The sequence below is a fragment of the Microcebus murinus genome, chromosome 2 (assembly GCF_040939455.1).
Source record: "Microcebus murinus isolate Inina chromosome 2, M.murinus_Inina_mat1.0, whole genome shotgun sequence".
NCBI lineage: Eukaryota > Metazoa > Chordata > Mammalia > Primates > Cheirogaleidae > Microcebus > Microcebus murinus.
In genome coordinates, this window is record NC_134105.1 from 9,648,137 (window position 1) to 9,665,467 (window position 17,331).

At 61.6% G+C, this 17,331-nt stretch overlaps 2 protein-coding genes across 3 annotated transcripts; both read left to right on the top strand.

The window, feature by feature from the left end:
* The first annotated feature begins 1,323 nt into the window (after nucleotides 1-1,323).
* On the top strand, nucleotides 1,324-5,944 carry SLC25A34 (solute carrier family 25 member 34). Of its 2 annotated transcripts, XM_012763049.3 has the most exons (5): nucleotides 1,485-2,558; nucleotides 3,186-3,251; nucleotides 3,352-3,504; nucleotides 3,785-3,919; nucleotides 4,515-5,944. In XM_012763049.3, the coding sequence occupies exons 1-5, from the start codon at nucleotides 2,139-2,141 to the stop codon at nucleotides 4,695-4,697; spliced, it is 957 nt and encodes a 318-aa protein (XP_012618503.1). In that variant the 5' UTR covers nucleotides 1,485-2,138; the 3' UTR covers nucleotides 4,698-5,944. The 2 variants fall into 2 exon arrangements, with proteins under 2 accessions (XP_075850449.1, XP_012618503.1); XM_075994334.1 differs by lacking the exon at nucleotides 3,785-3,919 and having other exon boundaries at nucleotides 1,324-2,558.
* A 598-nt stretch (nucleotides 5,945-6,542) lies between these two features.
* On the top strand, nucleotides 6,543-9,856 carry TMEM82 (transmembrane protein 82). The gene is made up of 6 exons (XM_012763050.3): nucleotides 6,543-6,766; nucleotides 6,936-7,008; nucleotides 7,193-7,367; nucleotides 8,213-8,630; nucleotides 8,950-9,137; nucleotides 9,466-9,856. The coding sequence occupies exons 1-6, from the start codon at nucleotides 6,700-6,702 to the stop codon at nucleotides 9,529-9,531; spliced, it is 987 nt and encodes a 328-aa protein (XP_012618504.2). The 5' UTR covers nucleotides 6,543-6,699; the 3' UTR covers nucleotides 9,532-9,856.
* The last annotated feature ends 7,475 nt before the right edge of the window (nucleotides 9,857-17,331 follow it).

A 17,331-nucleotide genomic window follows, 5' to 3' on the forward strand; every position in this document is an offset into this window, starting at 1 on the left:
AATCTAGATCTAAGGGAGTCCCTCTTCCTCTCCTGGGTCAGGGCCAGGACAGAGGCTCAGGGCTGCCTGGGGTCCCTGAGTGCCCAGCCACCCTTGTTCGTTTTGGAACACTCTCCTGGCCATGTGGGAACACCAGGTGTCTGTGCATGTTGCCTCCTAACTCCATCCCCGCGCAGCTGCCTGCGCACGCCCAGGCCCTGCCCTGCCCCTCCCCCGGCCCGCAGTGCCGCAGCACCCAGGAGCAGAGGGGAGGCAGGAGGGGTTTGGAGAGGAGTGGAGCCCACCAGGCCTGGTGTCCGGCTGACATCTGTCCCCTGCTTGGCTGGAGCCAGGCCTTTCCCAAGAGCTTTGTCAAGAGCTCTCTGAGGATGGGGTCAGGTGGTTTGGGTTTTGTTTTTTAAAATAAAATAGACACGTTATATTGCCAAGACTTGTCACTGGCTCTCCTTGACCAGGGTAGGGGGAGGGAGATCTCCAACCCCCCTCAGGCCCACAGGCCCTTCTTCTTCCCCATTCTGCAAACTTGCTCATCACCTGCTCTGTGCCAACCCTGGAAACCAGATCCACTTCCCCTGGTGGGCTCACTATCAGCAGGCGCTCGGGGCCTTGGGAGTTCCTTGGCCTGACCTTTGCCCTCCCTCCTGTTGCAGTGGCCAGGGGAGGGGCAGCCGCCAGCTCCAGTCCCAGGCCTGTCTGCACTGCTGCCCACTGGCAGCCTGCCCAGCCCCGGGCAGGGTGCTCCAACCTCTGCAGCCCCCGGGGGCAGGGGGCAGTGCCAGCTGCTCTGGGAACAAACCCAAGAGAGTCCAGGCTGTCCTCACGGCCTCTTGCTGAGTTGTCCCCTCTGGGGGCCAGCCAGAGGGTACGGCCCTCAAGCCACTCAGCACTGCTGCCCCAAGGGCCTCACACCTGGGTGGAAAGGGCTGGGGCAGGGAGGGGGGTGTGGAGGCAGCAAAGGTGGGTCCCAGGGGGCGGTTCTGCCTCTGGATTTGACTGGGACCTGGGTGATTCAGGGTGGGCTGGCTGGAGAAAGCTGCCTTGGGGCAGAGGCCAAGGTGGGAGGCTGGTGCTGGTCCCAGCCCGGGCAGACAGGCATCTGACAGCAGGGCCGGGGTGGGAGTTCCCTCCTGACCAGACACAAAGGGTGTTTCCCTCCCCAGCTGGCTCTCCTGCAGGGAGCTGCAGAGCCTCCTGCCCCAGTCAGGAGGGGCTCCCTCTTCTGGTGGGCAAGTCCTTACCTGCCAAGTGCTAAAGCCATGAGGTCACCTGATTTTCCATCTCCTACCTACCCAGGGACCCGGAAGTCAGGGGGCAGGGATGGGTGGCAGGAGCCAGAGGCAGCCGGGGATGTGGACCACCTTTATTGGGTGAAGCCCTGTGCTAGGCGAACTCTTGGCACATCTCCAGTCCTCCAAAGAACCTTCTGAAGTGGACGTCAATAGCCCCATTTTACAATGAGGGAGACTGGAGCCCAGGGAGGGCGACTTGCTTGGGGTCGCATGTAATAGCGGTGCTAGGATTCCAAATCAGCCCTTCTCCACCTCTGTTCCCTCGGACAGAGGGACCGTAGACTGTGGGGCCAGATTGGAAGGTTGAGGCCTGGAAAGGGAGTCACACTGGCAGTGGCAGGGGTGGGGGTGGGCAGTTGCTGGGTTGCCCCTACACCTGGTCTAGGGACCTCCCAGATACTTGCCCTGTGCCCAGGGCTCTGAGCCGGAGCAGGACAGGCTAAGCCAGAGGCCAGGCAGGAGCACCAGCCCTGTGCCCAGGGCCAGGGGGAGGGCAAGAGGAAGTGCCCGGGCTGGTTGGCACCTTCTCCCCACCCCCATCCTCCGTCCAGCCCCTAGTGACCTTTCCCCCAGATCCCAGGATCCAGGCCCGCCCCAAGGTGGGAGGTGTGGGGACCGAGGCAGCTAGGATTGGACAGAGCCAGCGGGGGCGTGTCCCAGGCACAGCAGACCCGGGCAGCTGAGCAGAGCAGGTGGACTCCAGGCAGAGCAGCAGCTTCCAGGCATCCCTAGGCCTGTCCAACTGGGACCCCTGTCCTCTAAACATGGCCTCAGGCACCCTGGAGCTCCAGCCCTGTGGCCCTGCGGGGACACAGGCAGCCTAAACACCACCAGCCCAGGGTCCTTGCCATGCCCCTGCCCCAGCCTCAGCAAGCCCCTGGCACAGAGGCCATGGAGACGGTGCCCCCAGCTGTGGACCTGGTGCTGGGCGCCTCGGCCTGCTGCCTGGCCTGTGTCTTCACCAATCCCCTGGAGGTGGTGAAGACGCGGCTGCAGCTGCAGGGGGAGCTGCAGGCCCAGGGCACCTACCCACGGCCCTACCGGGGCCTTGTGTCCTCTGTTGCCGCCGTGGCCCGAGCCGACGGGCTGTGGGGCCTGCAGAAGGGGCTGGCCGCCGGCCTGCTGTACCAGGGCCTCATGAACGGCGTCCGCTTCTACTGCTACAGCCTGGCGTGCCAGGCCGGCCTCACCCAGCAGCCGGGTGGCACCGTGGTCGCCGGCGCTGTTGCTGGGGCACTGGGAGCCTTCGTGGGGAGCCCGGCTTACCTGGTGAGTACCTGGTCTCCAACCCCCAGCACCCCGTGACTCGGCTCCCGAGGAGGCTCTGCGGGCTCCGGGGCTGGCAGACCTGGCAGGGTGGGGCCGCTGGGTGGGGCTGCTCCCCAGAACATCCCAGCCCAGGCCTGGAATCTGCCCCTTGCCCAGGGCACCAGGGCCTTCCCTGATCCATGCTCCCCTGGGGACCCTGCCCCCACTGGTCCTTAGCTGGGGGAGGGGCAAAGGGTGGCAGGTGCAGGGCTTCAAATCCTAGCCGGGTCACTTTCTTCCCGTGCGGACTCGAGTAAGCTAAGAATGAAAGCTGCCGTTGAGCCAGAGCTCGCCGTCCTGCGAGGGTGCTGGACAGTCACCATCTCCCGCAATCCTCAGAACAGCCTTTCAAGGGTGACAGACAAAGCTGAGGCCCAGAGAAGATCAAGTAACTCACTCCAAGTCACAGCGAGATGCAGGCAACTCCAAAGCCGCGCCCCAACCCCATTTGGCAGGCCCTCTAAGCTTGGGGCGCGGGACCTCAGAGCTCTGGGTTTCAGGCACAGGCTGGGGGCGCCCTCAACACGCACAGCCTGTCCAGCTCCCTCAGGTTCTGTCCCCAAGCTGTCTTCCCCTCCTCTCGCACAGGTGAAAACGCAGCTGCAGGCCCAGACGGTGGCTGCGATGGCCGTGGGGCACCAGCACCATCACCAGGTGAGGACCGTCACTGCCCAGAGCTCCCTGGCTGCATGGGCTGGATGGGCTCCAGGACTGGGCAGGGGCTGTCCAGTGACCTCCTGCCCTGTGCCTGCAGAGCGTCTTGGGTGCCTTGGAGACCATCTGGCAGCAGCAGGGCCCGTCGGGGCTATGGCGGGGCGTGGGTGGGGCCGTGCCTCGAGTCATGGTGGGCTCTGCCGCCCAGCTGGCCACCTTCACCTCAGCCAAGGCCTGGGTGCAAGAGCGACAGGTGAGGGGCTGGGGACACCTGTGCCTCCTTCCACACAGGGAGGTCCAGGGGGTGGCAACGGGTGGGGCCCGGGCTCTGCCCTCAGTGGTGACCCAAGCCCTCGGGCCCAGCGGGAGGGGGGACAGCAGTGATCTCCGAAGCTGTGAAGGAGCTGGGGGTGGTGGGCTGGGGGCCATGGCTGGAGGGGCTGGTCTGTTCCCCTCTCTCCAGCCCTCGCACCCCCTGCATGCTGGTGGGAAGAGGGCAGTTGCAGGGTCAGCAGCCTGTGCCCTCCCCACAGTGGCTCCCAGAGGACAGCTGGCTGGTGGCCCTGGCTGGAGGCATGATTAGCAGCGTAGCCGTGGTTGCCGTCATGACCCCCTTCGACGTGGCCAGCACGCGACTGTACAATCAGCCGGTGGATGGAGCTGGCAGGGTGCGAGGGGCGGGGGGCAGGGGACGTGGGGTGCTGGGAACACACCCCGACACAGACACGAGCAGCCAGAGACGAACAGACACGTGACACGCATGCAGACACAGCAGCTGGGCTTGTTGCTGAGCACCTGGTCCCAGGCGCGGGCTGAGCACTTCCACACTGGGGTTAACTCCATCCCCACGACCACCTTCATTTTCCTGATGAGGAAACTGAGGCTCAGATCAAGTGACTCCCCTGAGGTCGCCCACCTGGTAAGTGAAGGAACCAGAACTGGAATTCAGGCCTGACCCCACGGCCTTCTCCTGGCACTGTGGCCTCACGCATGTGTCAACCAAAGGCGCCACCCACAGGGTGAGTTGGTGGCGAGATCAGCCCGGGCACCGTGAGCCAAGCTGAGCCCCCTGGCGTGGGGCTGTGGCTGCCGGGAGGAAGAGGTTCCCTTTTCCAGTGTCACAGACCAGAGGGTCACCTGTTTGTAATTTGCCCAGCTGGGGGGGAGTCCCTTTCCCGTGTCCCCACAGAAGCCTTGAACACACAGACACCTGGCAGGGCCCCTCGGCCCTTGTGGTGACTCCCGCCCCATGTCTGTCCCCAGGGCCAGCTGTACGGGGGCCTCGCGGACTGCCTGGTGAAGATCTGGCGGCAGGAGGGCCCCCTGGCGCTCTACAAGGGTCTGGGCCCGGCCTACCTGCGCCTGGGCCCCCACACCATACTCAGCATGCTCTTCTGGGACGAGCTGCGGAAACTGGCCGTGCGGGCCCGGCACCGGGGCACCTAGGCCACGCCCTCACCCCACACCCGGACACAGCCCGGCACTTGCCCGGCGGGACTGGCCGCCCCAGAGTGGGCCATGTGCCCAGGCCCTGCCACAGGACTGGGGGAACGCGCACAGCCCATGGCCCAGCCAGCGCCAGAGCATCCACTCCAAGTTATTACCGACTCTGCTCTCCAGAAAGTTCTCTTCCTTCCCTGTACTGGGCCATTGCATCCCAGAGCTTTATTCCTCGGTATAACAGCTGCTGCGGGCATGAGCCCAGTGCCTTACACGTGTCAGCTTGCTCAGTCCTCACACAGCAGCACGAGACAGTAAATCCTCTTTTACCATAAGGAAGCTGAGGCTGAGAGAGGTGACATGGCTTTGCCCAAAGCCACACAGCTTTGCAGTGGCAGAGCCAGGACGGGAACCCAGGTCTGCCCACCCTGGACCTGTGCCCCTGATGAGGGCCCTGCCGCATCGGGACCGTGGGATCGCGGTACCATGGGGACACCCGGGTGCAGGGGAGGCCACGGCGTCGTCATCTATGTTGTTTGCTCAGGCTGCCATCACAAAGTGCCACAGACCAGGGGACTTAGACAATGGAAATCTGTTCTCACAACTCTGGAGGCCAGAAACCTGAGAGCCGGATGTCAGCAGGGCTGGTTCCTCCGAGGGCGCCTTCTCCCTGTGTCCTCTCGTGGTCGTCCCCCTGCGTGTGTCTGTGTCCCAATCTCTTCTTGTAAGAACACCAGCCATGTTGGACTGTCGTGGTTATGAGGCCACTGCATGACCTCATTTGACTTCATTATCTCTGCAAAGGCCCCATGTCCACGCACAGTCACATCCTGAGGTCCTGGGGGACAGGACTTCAACATACAAATTTTGGGGGACAAAATTCAGCTCCTCTCAGGGCTTTTGCTGAGGGCCGCCCAGGGCCCGGTGCTGTGGGCATTTGCACGGAGCCTGAGGTTCTTCGGGAGCCCTGGGGTGCCCGTTGTCCAGATGAGGAGACCGAGGCCGGGAAAGGAAGTGACAAATCAGGGTGGGGCCCGCGGCTGGAGGAGCAGCAGGCGCTGGGGGAGCAGCAGGCGCCGGGCCCTCTCCAGGCCCACACACGCCCCGCGTCAGGCTCTCAGCGCCATGCGCCACCATGACGCTGCAGCGGGGACCCCAGCCCCCTGGAAGGGGCAGCACTGGCCGGGCTCAAGCTGCCCCACCTGCCTTCCCTGCCGCACACTCCAAGTCAATAAACTTTTCTATTTTGTTTAGTTCAATGACTCCCCTCGGCCACCAGCCTCAGACCCCGTCCCTGACCCCCTCCCTTGGCTGGCTGCTCTTTCTCGCTGCCCTGACTCTGCAGGCAAGGACCGGGCAGGCGCCTCGCTGGCCAGCCCACCCCACCCGCCCCGGTGAGGCCCGCCACCTAGTGGACACAGGCAGGGACAGCAGGAGGGCAGGAATCCGCGCCAGGCCAGAGCCAGACCTTAGGCTTAGGGAAGCCGGAACCAGACCTCACAAAGAGCTGGCGGGGCCTGACCTCTGGCTGCGGAGGGCAGTCGAGCCCCTGACCTGGAGCTGACAGGACACGGCCGGACCTCTGGCTGCAGGCGACAGAGCCCCAGGCCTGGGGCTGAGAGAGCAGAGCCCACACTTCAGGCTGAGAAGACAGGACCCAAACCTAAGGCAGGGGCAGGGTAGATGGAGCCTGGGGCCTCGGGAGGGTGAGAAAAGTGGACGCAGACTTTAGCAGGGACAGAGACCAGAGACTAGCCCCAGAGATACATCCCCCTTCACCTCACACTGCCAAATGGGGGCACCAGGCAGCAGCTGGCTCCCCACGCCCCTGTGCTCGCCTTCCTGGGGCCTGGAAGAGTTACGCCCCTGGCTCTCCTCCCCTACCCCAGTCTGGGCTTGGACCTCCCCCTCCAGGGCCCTCCTCCCCTTGTACTGACACCTTTGCCCTTTGCCCGGTGACATCATCTGTCTGTCTGTGCAGACCTAGTTAGGCTGCCTCTGGGCTGCCATGTTCCACCTGCCGTCCCTCCCCTCCCTCGAGTGGGGCTCCGGCCTCCTGGACTCCCTCCTGCAAGGTGAGGCCTCCCCCTCCCACTCAGCCCCACCCTCCCAGCTCCGGGCAGTGCAGGTGCACCCCACCCACGCAGGTCTCCTGCCGCCCTGCCACCTGGGCTATCCCCTCCTCTGCCCCACCGCCTAACACTCCTTCCTCCTGCACCTGCCACTTCCCTCCCACACCCCCAGGCCTGGTCGGGGCCCTCGGAGTCTCGGTCCTGAACAGCCTCCTGAAAGTCTACTTCTTCGTGGGCTGCGCCAAGTGAGTGCCCACCTCCCCGTCCCACTCCAAGCCCCTCGCCAGGCCCCTGGGCCCTGTACTGTGACTCTGGTCTCTTTGGGGAGGGCTGGCAGCGGACCAGGGAGTATGACTGGGGACACAAGCACCTGCCAGGGGCCGAGGCTGGTGGCTCCACACCCCTGTCCACACCCACTTGCCCCCACAGTGACCCACAGCGGCGGCCCCAGAAGGAGCGGCTGCAGGCCCAGTGGGCCTCACTGGAGACGGTGCACGTGGCAGGGCTGACCCTCTTCCTGACCATCGTGGGGGCTCGCGTGGCTGCCCTCGTGGTGCTCGAGTTCTCCCTCCGGGCTGTGTCCACACTGCTGTCCCTGGGCAAGGTGAGACCGCAGGGAAGGTGGGGTGAGTCACTCGGGTTGTGATTGCCAAAGCAAAGTCTCCGCTCGCAGTGGATACAACCCGTCCCCAGAAAATCACAGCTACGGCTCCTGCGTCTCGAGCTTCCCAAATGCCAGGCCCTGTGCTAGGTACTTTGTGTGCAGCATCTCATCTGCTCCTCACAACCACAGCGGGTAAAAGTCATGGTCCCGGCCGGGCACGGTGGCTCATGCCTGTAATCCTAGCACTCTGGGAGGCTGAGGCAGGTTGATTGCTCGAGGTCAGGAGTTCGAAACCAGCCTGAGCAAGAGCAAGACCCCCGTCTCTACTCTAAATAGAAAGAAATTAATTGGCCAACTAATATATATAGAAAAAAATACCCGGGCATGGTGGTGCATGCCTGTAGTCCCAGCTACTCGGGAGGCTGAGGCAGGAGGATCAATCACTTGAGCCCAGGAGTTTGAGGTTGCTGTGAGCTAGGCTGATGCCACGGCACTCACTCTAGCCTGGGCAACAAAGGGAGACTCTGTCTCAAAAAAAAAAAAAAAAGTCGTGGTCCCCATTTCACAGATGGGGAAACTGAGGCTCAGAGAGAGTAAGTGGCTTGTCTATGGTCAACAACCAGCAAGGGGTAGTCAGGTTTGAACCCAGGTCTTCCAGGCTCTTTAGCTAACAGATGGGCCCCAAGTAATAAGACAGGAATGAAATTAAGGCGGGAGAAACGATCCCATTGGGGCTTAACCTGAAGCCAGCATGCCACTTTGGGAGCCACCCCCAGGGTCCCTCAGGCTCCAGCGTCCTATGGGTGGGGCAGCCCCCATTGCTGTCGCTCCGCTGCCGCCCCCAGGGCTCCCGGGACACGGAGCGGCTGCAGCTCTACCTGCTGTGCCAGTACTCGCTGGGCTGCGGGCTGGCCTGCGGCCTGAGCTTCCTGCAGGAGGGCGCCCCTCGCCACACGCTGAACCTGCTGCTGAGCCTCGGGCTGGCCGCGCTGCTCGCCTCGGGGGCCCGGCGCCTCCAGCGCCACGTCTGCCGCCTGTACGAGCTGCACAGCAGCCAGCGCTACTGTGGCGTCTGCCTGGGCCTGCTGGCCAACGCCTACGGCCTCCCCCGGCTCCTGGGCCGCGCCCTGGCCGTGGCCTTTGCTGTGGGCGACCTGGCGGCTGTGGCCCTCATCAACCAGGACTTCCTGACCACCTCGGAGGCCGTGCGCTTCTGGACGCCGCTCACCATCTGCTACACGCTGCTGGTCATCTACATGCAGGGTGAGGGCCGGGGCCTGAGTCCGTCCGGTCGGCATTCACGACCCGCTGCCGGCCAGGCTCTGTCTGATGGCTCGGACACGGTGTGCGGGAAGAGGGGAGGCAGGACGGGGCTGTGTCCTGGGCCAGCAGGAGACTAGCGGGGGGCGGAGAGTCCTGGGAGGCAGGAGCGCCTGGCGCCCTGCAGGTGCTCAGAGAGCGGATGGGGACGAGGACCACAGTGGGGGTGGGGGAGGCTCGCTCTGGGGAGGGCGGGTCTGGGAGCTGGGGGGTCCAGACCCAGGATGCAGGGGCGGGTGGTGACAGGCGCCCGTGTCCCTAGAGGAGCAGCGGCAGCACCCCGGCACGCAGGGCCAGGTGCAGACGGTGCTGGTGCGCATGGGCGGCCTGTTCGTGCTGCTGCTGACCGTGGGCCGCTGGCTGGACCTCCTGGGCGTGCTCGTCTCCCTCCTGGGCGAGCTCTGGTGTCTGGTGGGCGCCCGGCCCCTGCTTGACCTTTGCCAGATACAGGTGGGCACCCCCAGCCCACGCGTCCCCGACACGGCAGCCCTGTAGGGACCTCGAGAGGCCACGTTCAAGAAGAGCCGGGCGACCTCTCCTGGGGTGGGGACAGCGGGAGCTGGAATCCCCTCCAGCCCCGCTCCGACGCCAGGCCAGGGCTGTCCTCCAGGTCACTAGCGGTGGGGAGGTTGAGGCTCCCCCTCCCTGTCCACGACCCTCCAGCCTGCACCCCAGAGCCCAAGTGAGAGGAAGGTCCCGGTCACTGGAGCCCGAGGCCCCCAGGGGAAGGGGAAAGTGGCAGCTTCCTCCCTCCATCCTTCCCTCCCGCCTTCCGCAGGACTTTCCACCCCAGAGGACTTCCGTGTCCACGCCCAGCCCGCCTCGGGGCTCGGCCCCCTCCTGACCCGCCTGAGGGAGGGTTCGGAGTCTGTCTCAGGCCCACGCGGCTGACCTGTGTGGCCTTGATCCCAGGACGCTGCCTGGAGGCGGAGTGGCAGGGCCGGCCCCTGGGTGGGCGCTGGGGACCCTGCGGGAGGGCAGGGGTTTGGGATGGGCCCTTGGAGAGAGGGGCGACTCGGGGCCCCTGGGTGATTCCCTCTTGTTCTCAGGGTGGGCGACAGACTCAGCCCCTCACCTGCCTTCCCTGGTGGGGCTGGGGCTGGGGAGTTTCACTGTCTGCACCGGCCTCCCCTGCGCTCCCCGTAAACAATAAAGTGGTGGTTTGCTCAGCCTGTGCCTAGAGTCACGGACACAGAGAGGGACAGAGGCCTTTCTGAGGCCACACAGCCCTCTGGCAGGATCCTGGGACATGTGCCTCGGGCTGGCCTGGACGGGCGCCCTGGGGGACAGGGCTCTCTGCAGACCCAGGAGGAGTTCAAGCGGAGTGGGGAGGGGTGCGGGGCGGGAGGGACACATGGCCCAGCACCCACTTGCAGACTTGGGGGGACGGTGCCATGCCCTGGCCCATCCCAGGCTGAGAAAGAGATGAAGGAAGCCTCTGTCGGTGGTCTTGGGTCCCCAGAGACCACCAGGGTCCTTCCCACCTCAGCCCTGTTCAGCCCTGTGTCCCCTGCAGGGCCCAGCTCAGGGAGCACGAAGGGTCGGGTGCCAGCTCCTCTGCCTGCCTCTGTGTGCCTTCGGACAAGCCGCCGCCCGCTCTGAGCCTGTCAGCAGAGTCACTGCCATGTGTTGGTGCTTACCAGGCACGTGCTGGGTACTTTCATAATTTCATTTAGACATCAGGCCCCAGAAGCAGGTACTGTTATCTGTTTTTACAGATTCACAAACAGGCTCAGAGAGGTTAAGTAACTTGCTCAAGGGCACACAGGTAGTAAGTGGCCAAGCCAGGATGTGAATCCAGGCGGCCTGGCCCCCAGAGCTCACGTGCTTTGCGTGCTCCCCGCTGCCCTCTTCTTGTTGAAGATCCGGCCCAGGGAAGCTGACAGCGACAGGCGGGCGTGAGAAATACGGCAGGTCCACTCCTGATGGGCGCTGGGATGTGGTTCCGGCCAACTTTTGTCCAAGGCAGCTGAGCTCCAGCACAGCCACGTTCTGCTAGCCCAGGCACCCAGCCCACGGGGCACTGGGTTCCATGGGGACTGAGGGCCCCAGCTCAGGAGAGGCCCCACAGGGCAAAGGCGCCGCCCCATGGTGGGCTTGGAGAGTGGGGGCCGTGGGGGCTTTTGGGTGGGGGGAGGCAGGGCCGGCGTCAGGAGGAGATGAGGCCGGGAGAAGGCACTTCCAGGCTCTTCTTGCCTCTCAGCAAAGGACACCACGGTCACCCAAGGGCTGCAGCTTGGGAGCAGGCAGGGGCTGGCCTGGGACCTCCAGCCCTTACCCAGTGCACAGCTGGGACACAGGGCAGGCCGGACCCCAGGCTGGCTGGGTGGTTTTGGGTCATCCCCCAGGAATGGCCACCCCTGGGACAGCTGGAGCCCAACCTCTGAACCCTGCTCCGGCTGTACCACCAGGACAGGCCTCTCATCCCAGGGCGTGGTCGCTGCGGTGGGGGAAATACCCATGGAAGCCCCTCCCCGAGTGCAGGCCCCAGCCCACCCCCGCCTGGGAATGTGCCCTGTTCCCTCTGGGCAGGAAACTTGCCCGTCTGGGAGGAAATGGCTCACTCAGGTGGGCACGGGGCCAGCCCTCGCCAGACCCAGACTGGGCTCTGGGTTCCAACCGGGGCTGTGTTTTTGCTGGAAGGTGCTCCAGCCTCTCAGCCCCTGGCAAGGCCTGGGACCCCCTGGGGACAGGGCCAGGAGGGGACTGGACTCAGCAGTCCTTTCCTTTTTATGGGCACAGGGACCGTTTTCCAAACAAAAATTGGGACATGTGGCTGGAATGGGATTCTTTTCTTAACAAATTATTTCTGTGAAAAGTCTGGCAAGAGTATAAAAATTAGATCACCCTAAACAAGGCATTTAGCAAATCTCCTGACCAAATGAAGAAAAATGCGCCTTCGGTCCGGAGGCCGCAGGACAACCCGCATCTTATGGCCCGGGAGAAGCACGGGGATGGGACCAGCTCTCCCTCGGAGGCCGTGAGAGCCTGACGCCTGGGCCGGGGTCGCCGGGGCCGAGGTCCCAGGGTGGGGGCAGCTTCGTTCCGCAGAGGTGGGAGACCGGGGTGCCTGGTTTCTGCTTAGAGCCAGCGGTGACCCTTGGGGCAGCTAGGACTGGGGTGGGCCACCCTCCCCTGTCCTCAGCCCCCCACATCTGGCTTTTCTGAGCTATGCCCTTGTCCCTCTGAGGTCCCTGCATTTCTTCACCCATTCACTCATTCAGTGCGTAACCCCTGCGTGGGGGCAGGCACCGGGCTGGGCGCTGGGGATGCTGAGACCAGTAAGAGGCGCGACCCTGGCCTCCTGGCGGTCACCCAGTCGCCTCCCACAAACCAGCTCGGCAACTAGTGCTGCAAAGAAAAATAAAGCGATTGTGGAGGTGGGTGTTATCTATGGCTATGTAAAAAGTCACACTCCCAAATTTAGCAGCTTAAAATGCAGATGTTTATTGTCTCCCTTTTTCTGTGGATCAGGAATCTGGGTGCGGCCTAGCTGGGTCCCCTGTCCCAGGGTCACTCACAGGCTGCAGTGCAGGTGTCAGCTGGGGTCTGGGGGCCTCCTTCGGCTCCTGGCCATGTGGGCCTCTGTGTAGGGCAGGTCACAACACGGCTCTCACTCAGAGCGAGCCAGCCCGAAGCCTCCATCTTCCTGCAAGCCCAGGCTAGAGTGAGTGCCGTGGCGTCAGCCTAGCTCACAGCAACCTCAGACTCCTGGGCTCAAGCAATCCTCCTGCCTCAGCCTCCCGAGTAGCTGGGACTACAGGCACGCGCCACCATCCCCGGCTAATTTTTTCTATATATGTTAGTTGGCCAATTAATTTCTTTCTATTTATAGTAGAGACGGGGTCCTGCTCTTGCTCAGGCTGGTTTCAAACTCGACCTCGAGCAATCCACCCGCCTCAGCCTCCCAGAGTGCTAGGATTACAGGCGTGAGCCACCTGTAAGCCAGTATTGACAGCGACACGCCATTGTTCTCGCCACAATCTACTGGTGAGAAGCAAGTCACTAGGCACCACCCACTCAAGAGGAGGGCGTGCATTCAAGGGTGTCTGGTCCCAGGGGACATCTTAGAAGCTGCCTTCCACAGAGGGCTCCTTTGAGGAGGGGACATTTGAGCAGAGACCTGGATGAGTCGGGGAGCCAGCCAGGCCGGGAGCCAAGGGAGCAAGGCCCCAGCAGAACAGCGTGAGCTGAGGCCCTGCGGTGGGAACAAGCCGGGAGCCCTTTGGAGCACCACGGCTAGGACAGAGTGGCAGGAAGGCAGCCACAGGAGTAGGCAGGGCCCCGTCACTCAGGCCCCGGCCCACTGAAGGTTCTGCCTGATACAATCTGACTTACGCCTTTAAAGGAGTCTAGGTTAGGAGTTCGAAACCAGCCTGAGCAAGAGCAAGACCCCATGTCTACTATAAAGAGAAGGAAATTAATTGGGCAACCCATATATATACAAAAAATTAGCAGAGCACGGTGGCGCATGCCTGTAGTCCCAGCTACTTGGGAGGCTGAGGCAGGAGGATCGCTTGAGCCCAGGAGTTTGAGGTTGCTGTGAGCTAGGCTGACGCCACGGCACTCACTCTAGCCTGGGCAACAAAGCGAGACTCTGTCTCAAAAAAAAAAAAAAAAGAATATACCGTTTACTTTGGGAGGCCAAAGTTGGTGGGATCACTTGAGACTGGGAGGTCAAGACCAGCCTGGGCAACATAGTAAAATCCTGTCTCTACAAAAAAAGAAAAATTAGCCAGGCATGGTGGCACATGCCTGTAGTCCCAGACTACTCTGGAGGCTGAGACAGGATTATTTGAGCCCAGGAGTTTGAGGTTGCTGTGAGCTATGATGAGGCCACTGCACTCCAGCCAGGGTGACAGAATGAGAAGAAAAGTTAGTTTAGAAGCAGGGAAAGCAGTTTGGAAGCATTTGGAATAACGCCGGTGAGAACCCAGGTGAGAAGACAGGACCTGGCCACGTTGTGCTTTAATAAGGAGGGGTCTTGGGCTTGGGGCTGCTGAGGTAGATCTGCAAGGGGCGGGTGTTGGGATAGAGGTTCTGGGTGGGAGGGGGCACAAGGAGGAGGATGGAACCAGCGAGGGCTTGGGGCAGGCTCAGGGACCTCCCCAGTGAGGGGAAGAGGGGCCCTGAACAGCAAGGCCTAGGCTGAGCAGGGGCCCTCCCCCCCTCCCCCTCCCCACCCCTCCCTGCAGAGCCTGTGCGGATTTGCTGAGTGGATGGCCTGGCGTGGGAACCAGCCCGCCTGGCCAGACCCAGCTCAGGCCCCTAAACTCGGAGGGGATTAACACCCAGACATTGTTGTCACAGCCAGGTCTCGGGAAGCTGGGCCCTGCCTGGGTGAGGCAGGTGGACACAGGCTCGGAGCCTGAGAGTGGGGGCTCCGTGTGGCTCCACCTGTGGCCTGGTGATTCCCCCTTGGGAGCCCCTTCTGAACAACGTTCCCTACAAACTTGGCCTGCTCAGTAAAGGCGCCTGGAGCTAGACTGCCTGGGTGTGAGTGACACTCATGCACTAGTGGCTGTGACCTTGAGCAAGCCACTCTCTGTGCCTCAGTTTCCTCCATTTGTTGAGAGGATTGAAGAAGATGATGGAGGGAGGGCAGCAAGCCCAGAGCCTGGTCGCCCCACAGGGGACTGCAGCTCCGTCTCAGCCACACCCTTCCGCTGTGATGGTCGAGGAGCACGTTTGGGAAAGGGGACGGGGCAGGGGGCACTGACCTGGGCGGCAGAGCAGGAGCCCTTCCCTGGGGAGGGCACGGGGGGGGGGGCCCCGGCGCGGGCCCAGCGCCCATCCTGGCCAGATTTCCCCCCACTAGAGAAAGGCGAGCACGTCTGCACCTTGCTTGCAAAGAGCTGCTCCCAGGGCAATTCTGCCAAAGAGCTACAGCCTGTGCTAAGCATCTTTCTCGCGTTATCTGCACCCCCGCTGCCCCCCACCACCTTCAGGACTGAGAAAGATTAAGTGACTTGCTCAAGTAGGGGAGCCAAGACCCAAATTCAAGTGGGTCTGACTCCAACATCCAAGCTCTTAATGCTCACTGCCTTTTACTACCTACCGACCACATGATTTGTTTGCATAGATAGCTACTTTAGACCACATACGCATTCATTTTGTAGGAATTGCCGAGGCCCCACTATGCGCCAAGCACCGAGCCAGGTGCTGGAGACACAAAGAGCCATCAGATATGGCCCTGCTCCCAATCTGAGGGAAAAGGACATTGGTGCAACTGAGCAACCTCAGGATATATCCGTGGGATGTACAAAACTCCTAAACCTACCTGGAGGAGTTGGCAGGCTTTGCAAAAGTGGTGACAAGAGTACAAGGTTTACCAGGAGGGAGAGATGATCTAGACTCATGGAGCCTCACCAGGCTTCGTTGTGACTCTTGAAAGCAACAGAAATACAATTTTAATTGGCTTAAGGAAAAGTAAAAAAAAAAGAATGCATTGGCTCCAGAGGCCCAGAGGTAGGATATCAGGCGTGGCTGGATCCAGCAGCTTAAGTGATGAAATCAGTTATCTCTCCTTTTCTAGGTGTTTGTCCTGCTGTCCTTTGTGTTGGTCCAAATAGTAGCAAAAGTGGTGCCAAGCTTGCATCCCGCCAGCTAACAAGCCCACTGGAAAAATACTGCCTCTTTCTGAATAGTTCCAGCATAGGCCCAGGAATGAGTTTGGGTTCTTATTTCAGAACTAACAGCCATCATGATTGGCCAGACCTGGGTCATGTATACACCCCAAGAGGCAGAGGTTTGTAGCAACCCCACCTGAGCCCCAGGCATTGAGAATGGAGGTGACGGCCAGGTGTGGTGGCTCACGCCTATAATCCTAGCACTCTGGGAGGCTGAGGCAGGCGGATCACTCAAGGTCAGGAGTTCAAGACCAGCCTGAGCAATAGCGAGACCCCATCTCTACTAAAAAAAAAAAAAAAAAATTGAAAAAAATTAATTGGCCAACTAAAAATATATAGAAAAAATTAGCTGGGCATGGTGGCACATGCCTGTATTCCCAGCTACTCAGGAGGCTGAGGCAGGAGGATCACTTGAGCCCAGGAGTTTGAGGTTGCTGTGAGCTAGGCTGACACCACGGCACTCTAGCCAGGGCAACAGCGTGAGACTCTGTCTCAAAAAAAATAAATAATAGAAAGAAATTAATTGGCCAAAAATAAATAAAATAAATAAATAAATGAGAATGGAGGTGAGGTTCCCCAAACAGAAGCTGCTTTCTGTTATCAGAACAAAGAAAACGAGGGAGGGCCGGCAGGACCCTCGGGATGTCCCTTAGATTCTCTTGCGGGACGAGTCTCTGCCCTCCCTCCCCTGCAGCGCTTTGCCTACCTCACTCTGATGTCCCCAAATGTCTGTCCTCTCCACGGTGGGAAGGGGAAAGGAACCCACCTTTGAACACCTACTAAGCGCGAGGCACTTTTATCTACATTCATCCCACTGAATTCCCACAACGAAGCCATAAGGGCAGTCCTGTGACCCCTGGTCGCAGGAGGAAACTGAGGCCCAGACAGAATTGATTTGCATGAGGCTGGCAAGTGGCAGAGCTGGAATCGCTCACATATACTGATGTCACAGCTGTGTCTGTGCCCATCCGACCCCACCACTGCGTGGGAGATCCCACTACCTACCCTGCTGCCACCCACACCGGCCCCCACTCAGGGGGGGCACCCATTCTGGCCCCCGCAGCAGGGTGCTCCACACAGCAGGTGCTCGGGCGGCCCCACCCCCACCCCCACCCTCTGTCTGTCCCAGCCCTTGTTCATTCCTCCACAGCACGTCTCACTATTGGTAACTATTATGTTATATTAACGTGCATAGGTGTCACTCTCCCCCACCTCCCTGTAAGCTCTGTGGGGACAAGGATGGCTTGTGTCTGATTGATTCCCGATGGCTGCTCGACTCACACCTAGCACACAGTAGGTGCCCCGCCAGTCTGCTAAGCCCAAGCCCTCCCCTGAGGATGGCAGCAAATGTCCCACCGCCTTGGGTCTTGCCCCCAGACCTCTCTCCTCCCCTTCCCTGCCACCCAGGGTCTCAGCCACCACAACCCTAATAGAAGATGGAGCCCATTTGCCCACCGGGGCCATCTGAGAGGGGAAGAGAGCCACCCGTGCCTGGCAGGGAGGCTGGAGGGCCACAGGGCCTCTGAGCTGGCAGACAAAGGGCGTGTGTTCTCGTCCGGCGCACTTCTTGGGTTTCTGTTGCAGGAAGTTTGGCACCTGCTATCGGTGACACTGACACCTGGCTGGTGCAGGAGCCTGTTGCCCCTCCATCCAGGAGCAGCGGCGGCGGGGGAGCAGGCGGCCAGAGCAGCTGGACGGCAGGTGAGTGAGGGCAGCTGGACCCCCGAAGCCCCCTTGGACTGTCCCAGAGCAGCCGAGGGAGGCCTTGGTCCCAGACTGAGTCAGTGTGACCTTGGACATGGCCCCAAGTCAACCCTTCGGTGCCTCACTCTCCCACCTGGGGGTGCACTGAGGTGGCTCAGGGACATCATGGAGGTGGGGGGGCTCCATTTTTATCTGCTTAATTGAGCTTCTAGGTCACCAAGCACTTGAAAGTGCACTACAGCTGACAGTGTCTGAAAAGCCCTGGATGGCACCTTCCTCCTTTAGGTCATTCCCTCCCCCCACGGCCAGTG

What these genes read in the sequence shown, in the direction of transcription:
- SLC25A34 (XM_012763049.3), top strand. Translation starts at nt 2,139, where the DNA reads ATGCCCCTGCCCCAGCCTCAGCAAGCCCCTGGCACAGAGGCCATGGAG. An exon ending in TGGGGAGCCCGGCTTACCTG is followed by an intron (nt 2,559 to 3,185) that starts GTGAGTACCTGG and finishes CCTCTCGCACAG; the next exon opens with GTGAAAACGCAGCTGCAGGC. An exon ending in GGCACCAGCACCATCACCAG is followed by an intron (nt 3,252 to 3,351) that starts GTGAGGACCGTC and finishes CTGTGCCTGCAG; the next exon opens with AGCGTCTTGGGTGCCTTGGA.
- TMEM82 (XM_012763050.3), top strand. Translation starts at nt 6,700, where the DNA reads ATGTTCCACCTGCCGTCCCTCCCCTCCCTCGAGTGGGGCTCCGGCCTC. An exon ending in CCTGGACTCCCTCCTGCAAG is followed by an intron (nt 6,767 to 6,935) that starts GTGAGGCCTCCC and finishes CCACACCCCCAG; the next exon opens with GCCTGGTCGGGGCCCTCGGA. An exon ending in TTCTTCGTGGGCTGCGCCAA is followed by an intron (nt 7,009 to 7,192) that starts GTGAGTGCCCAC and finishes TTGCCCCCACAG; the next exon opens with TGACCCACAGCGGCGGCCCC.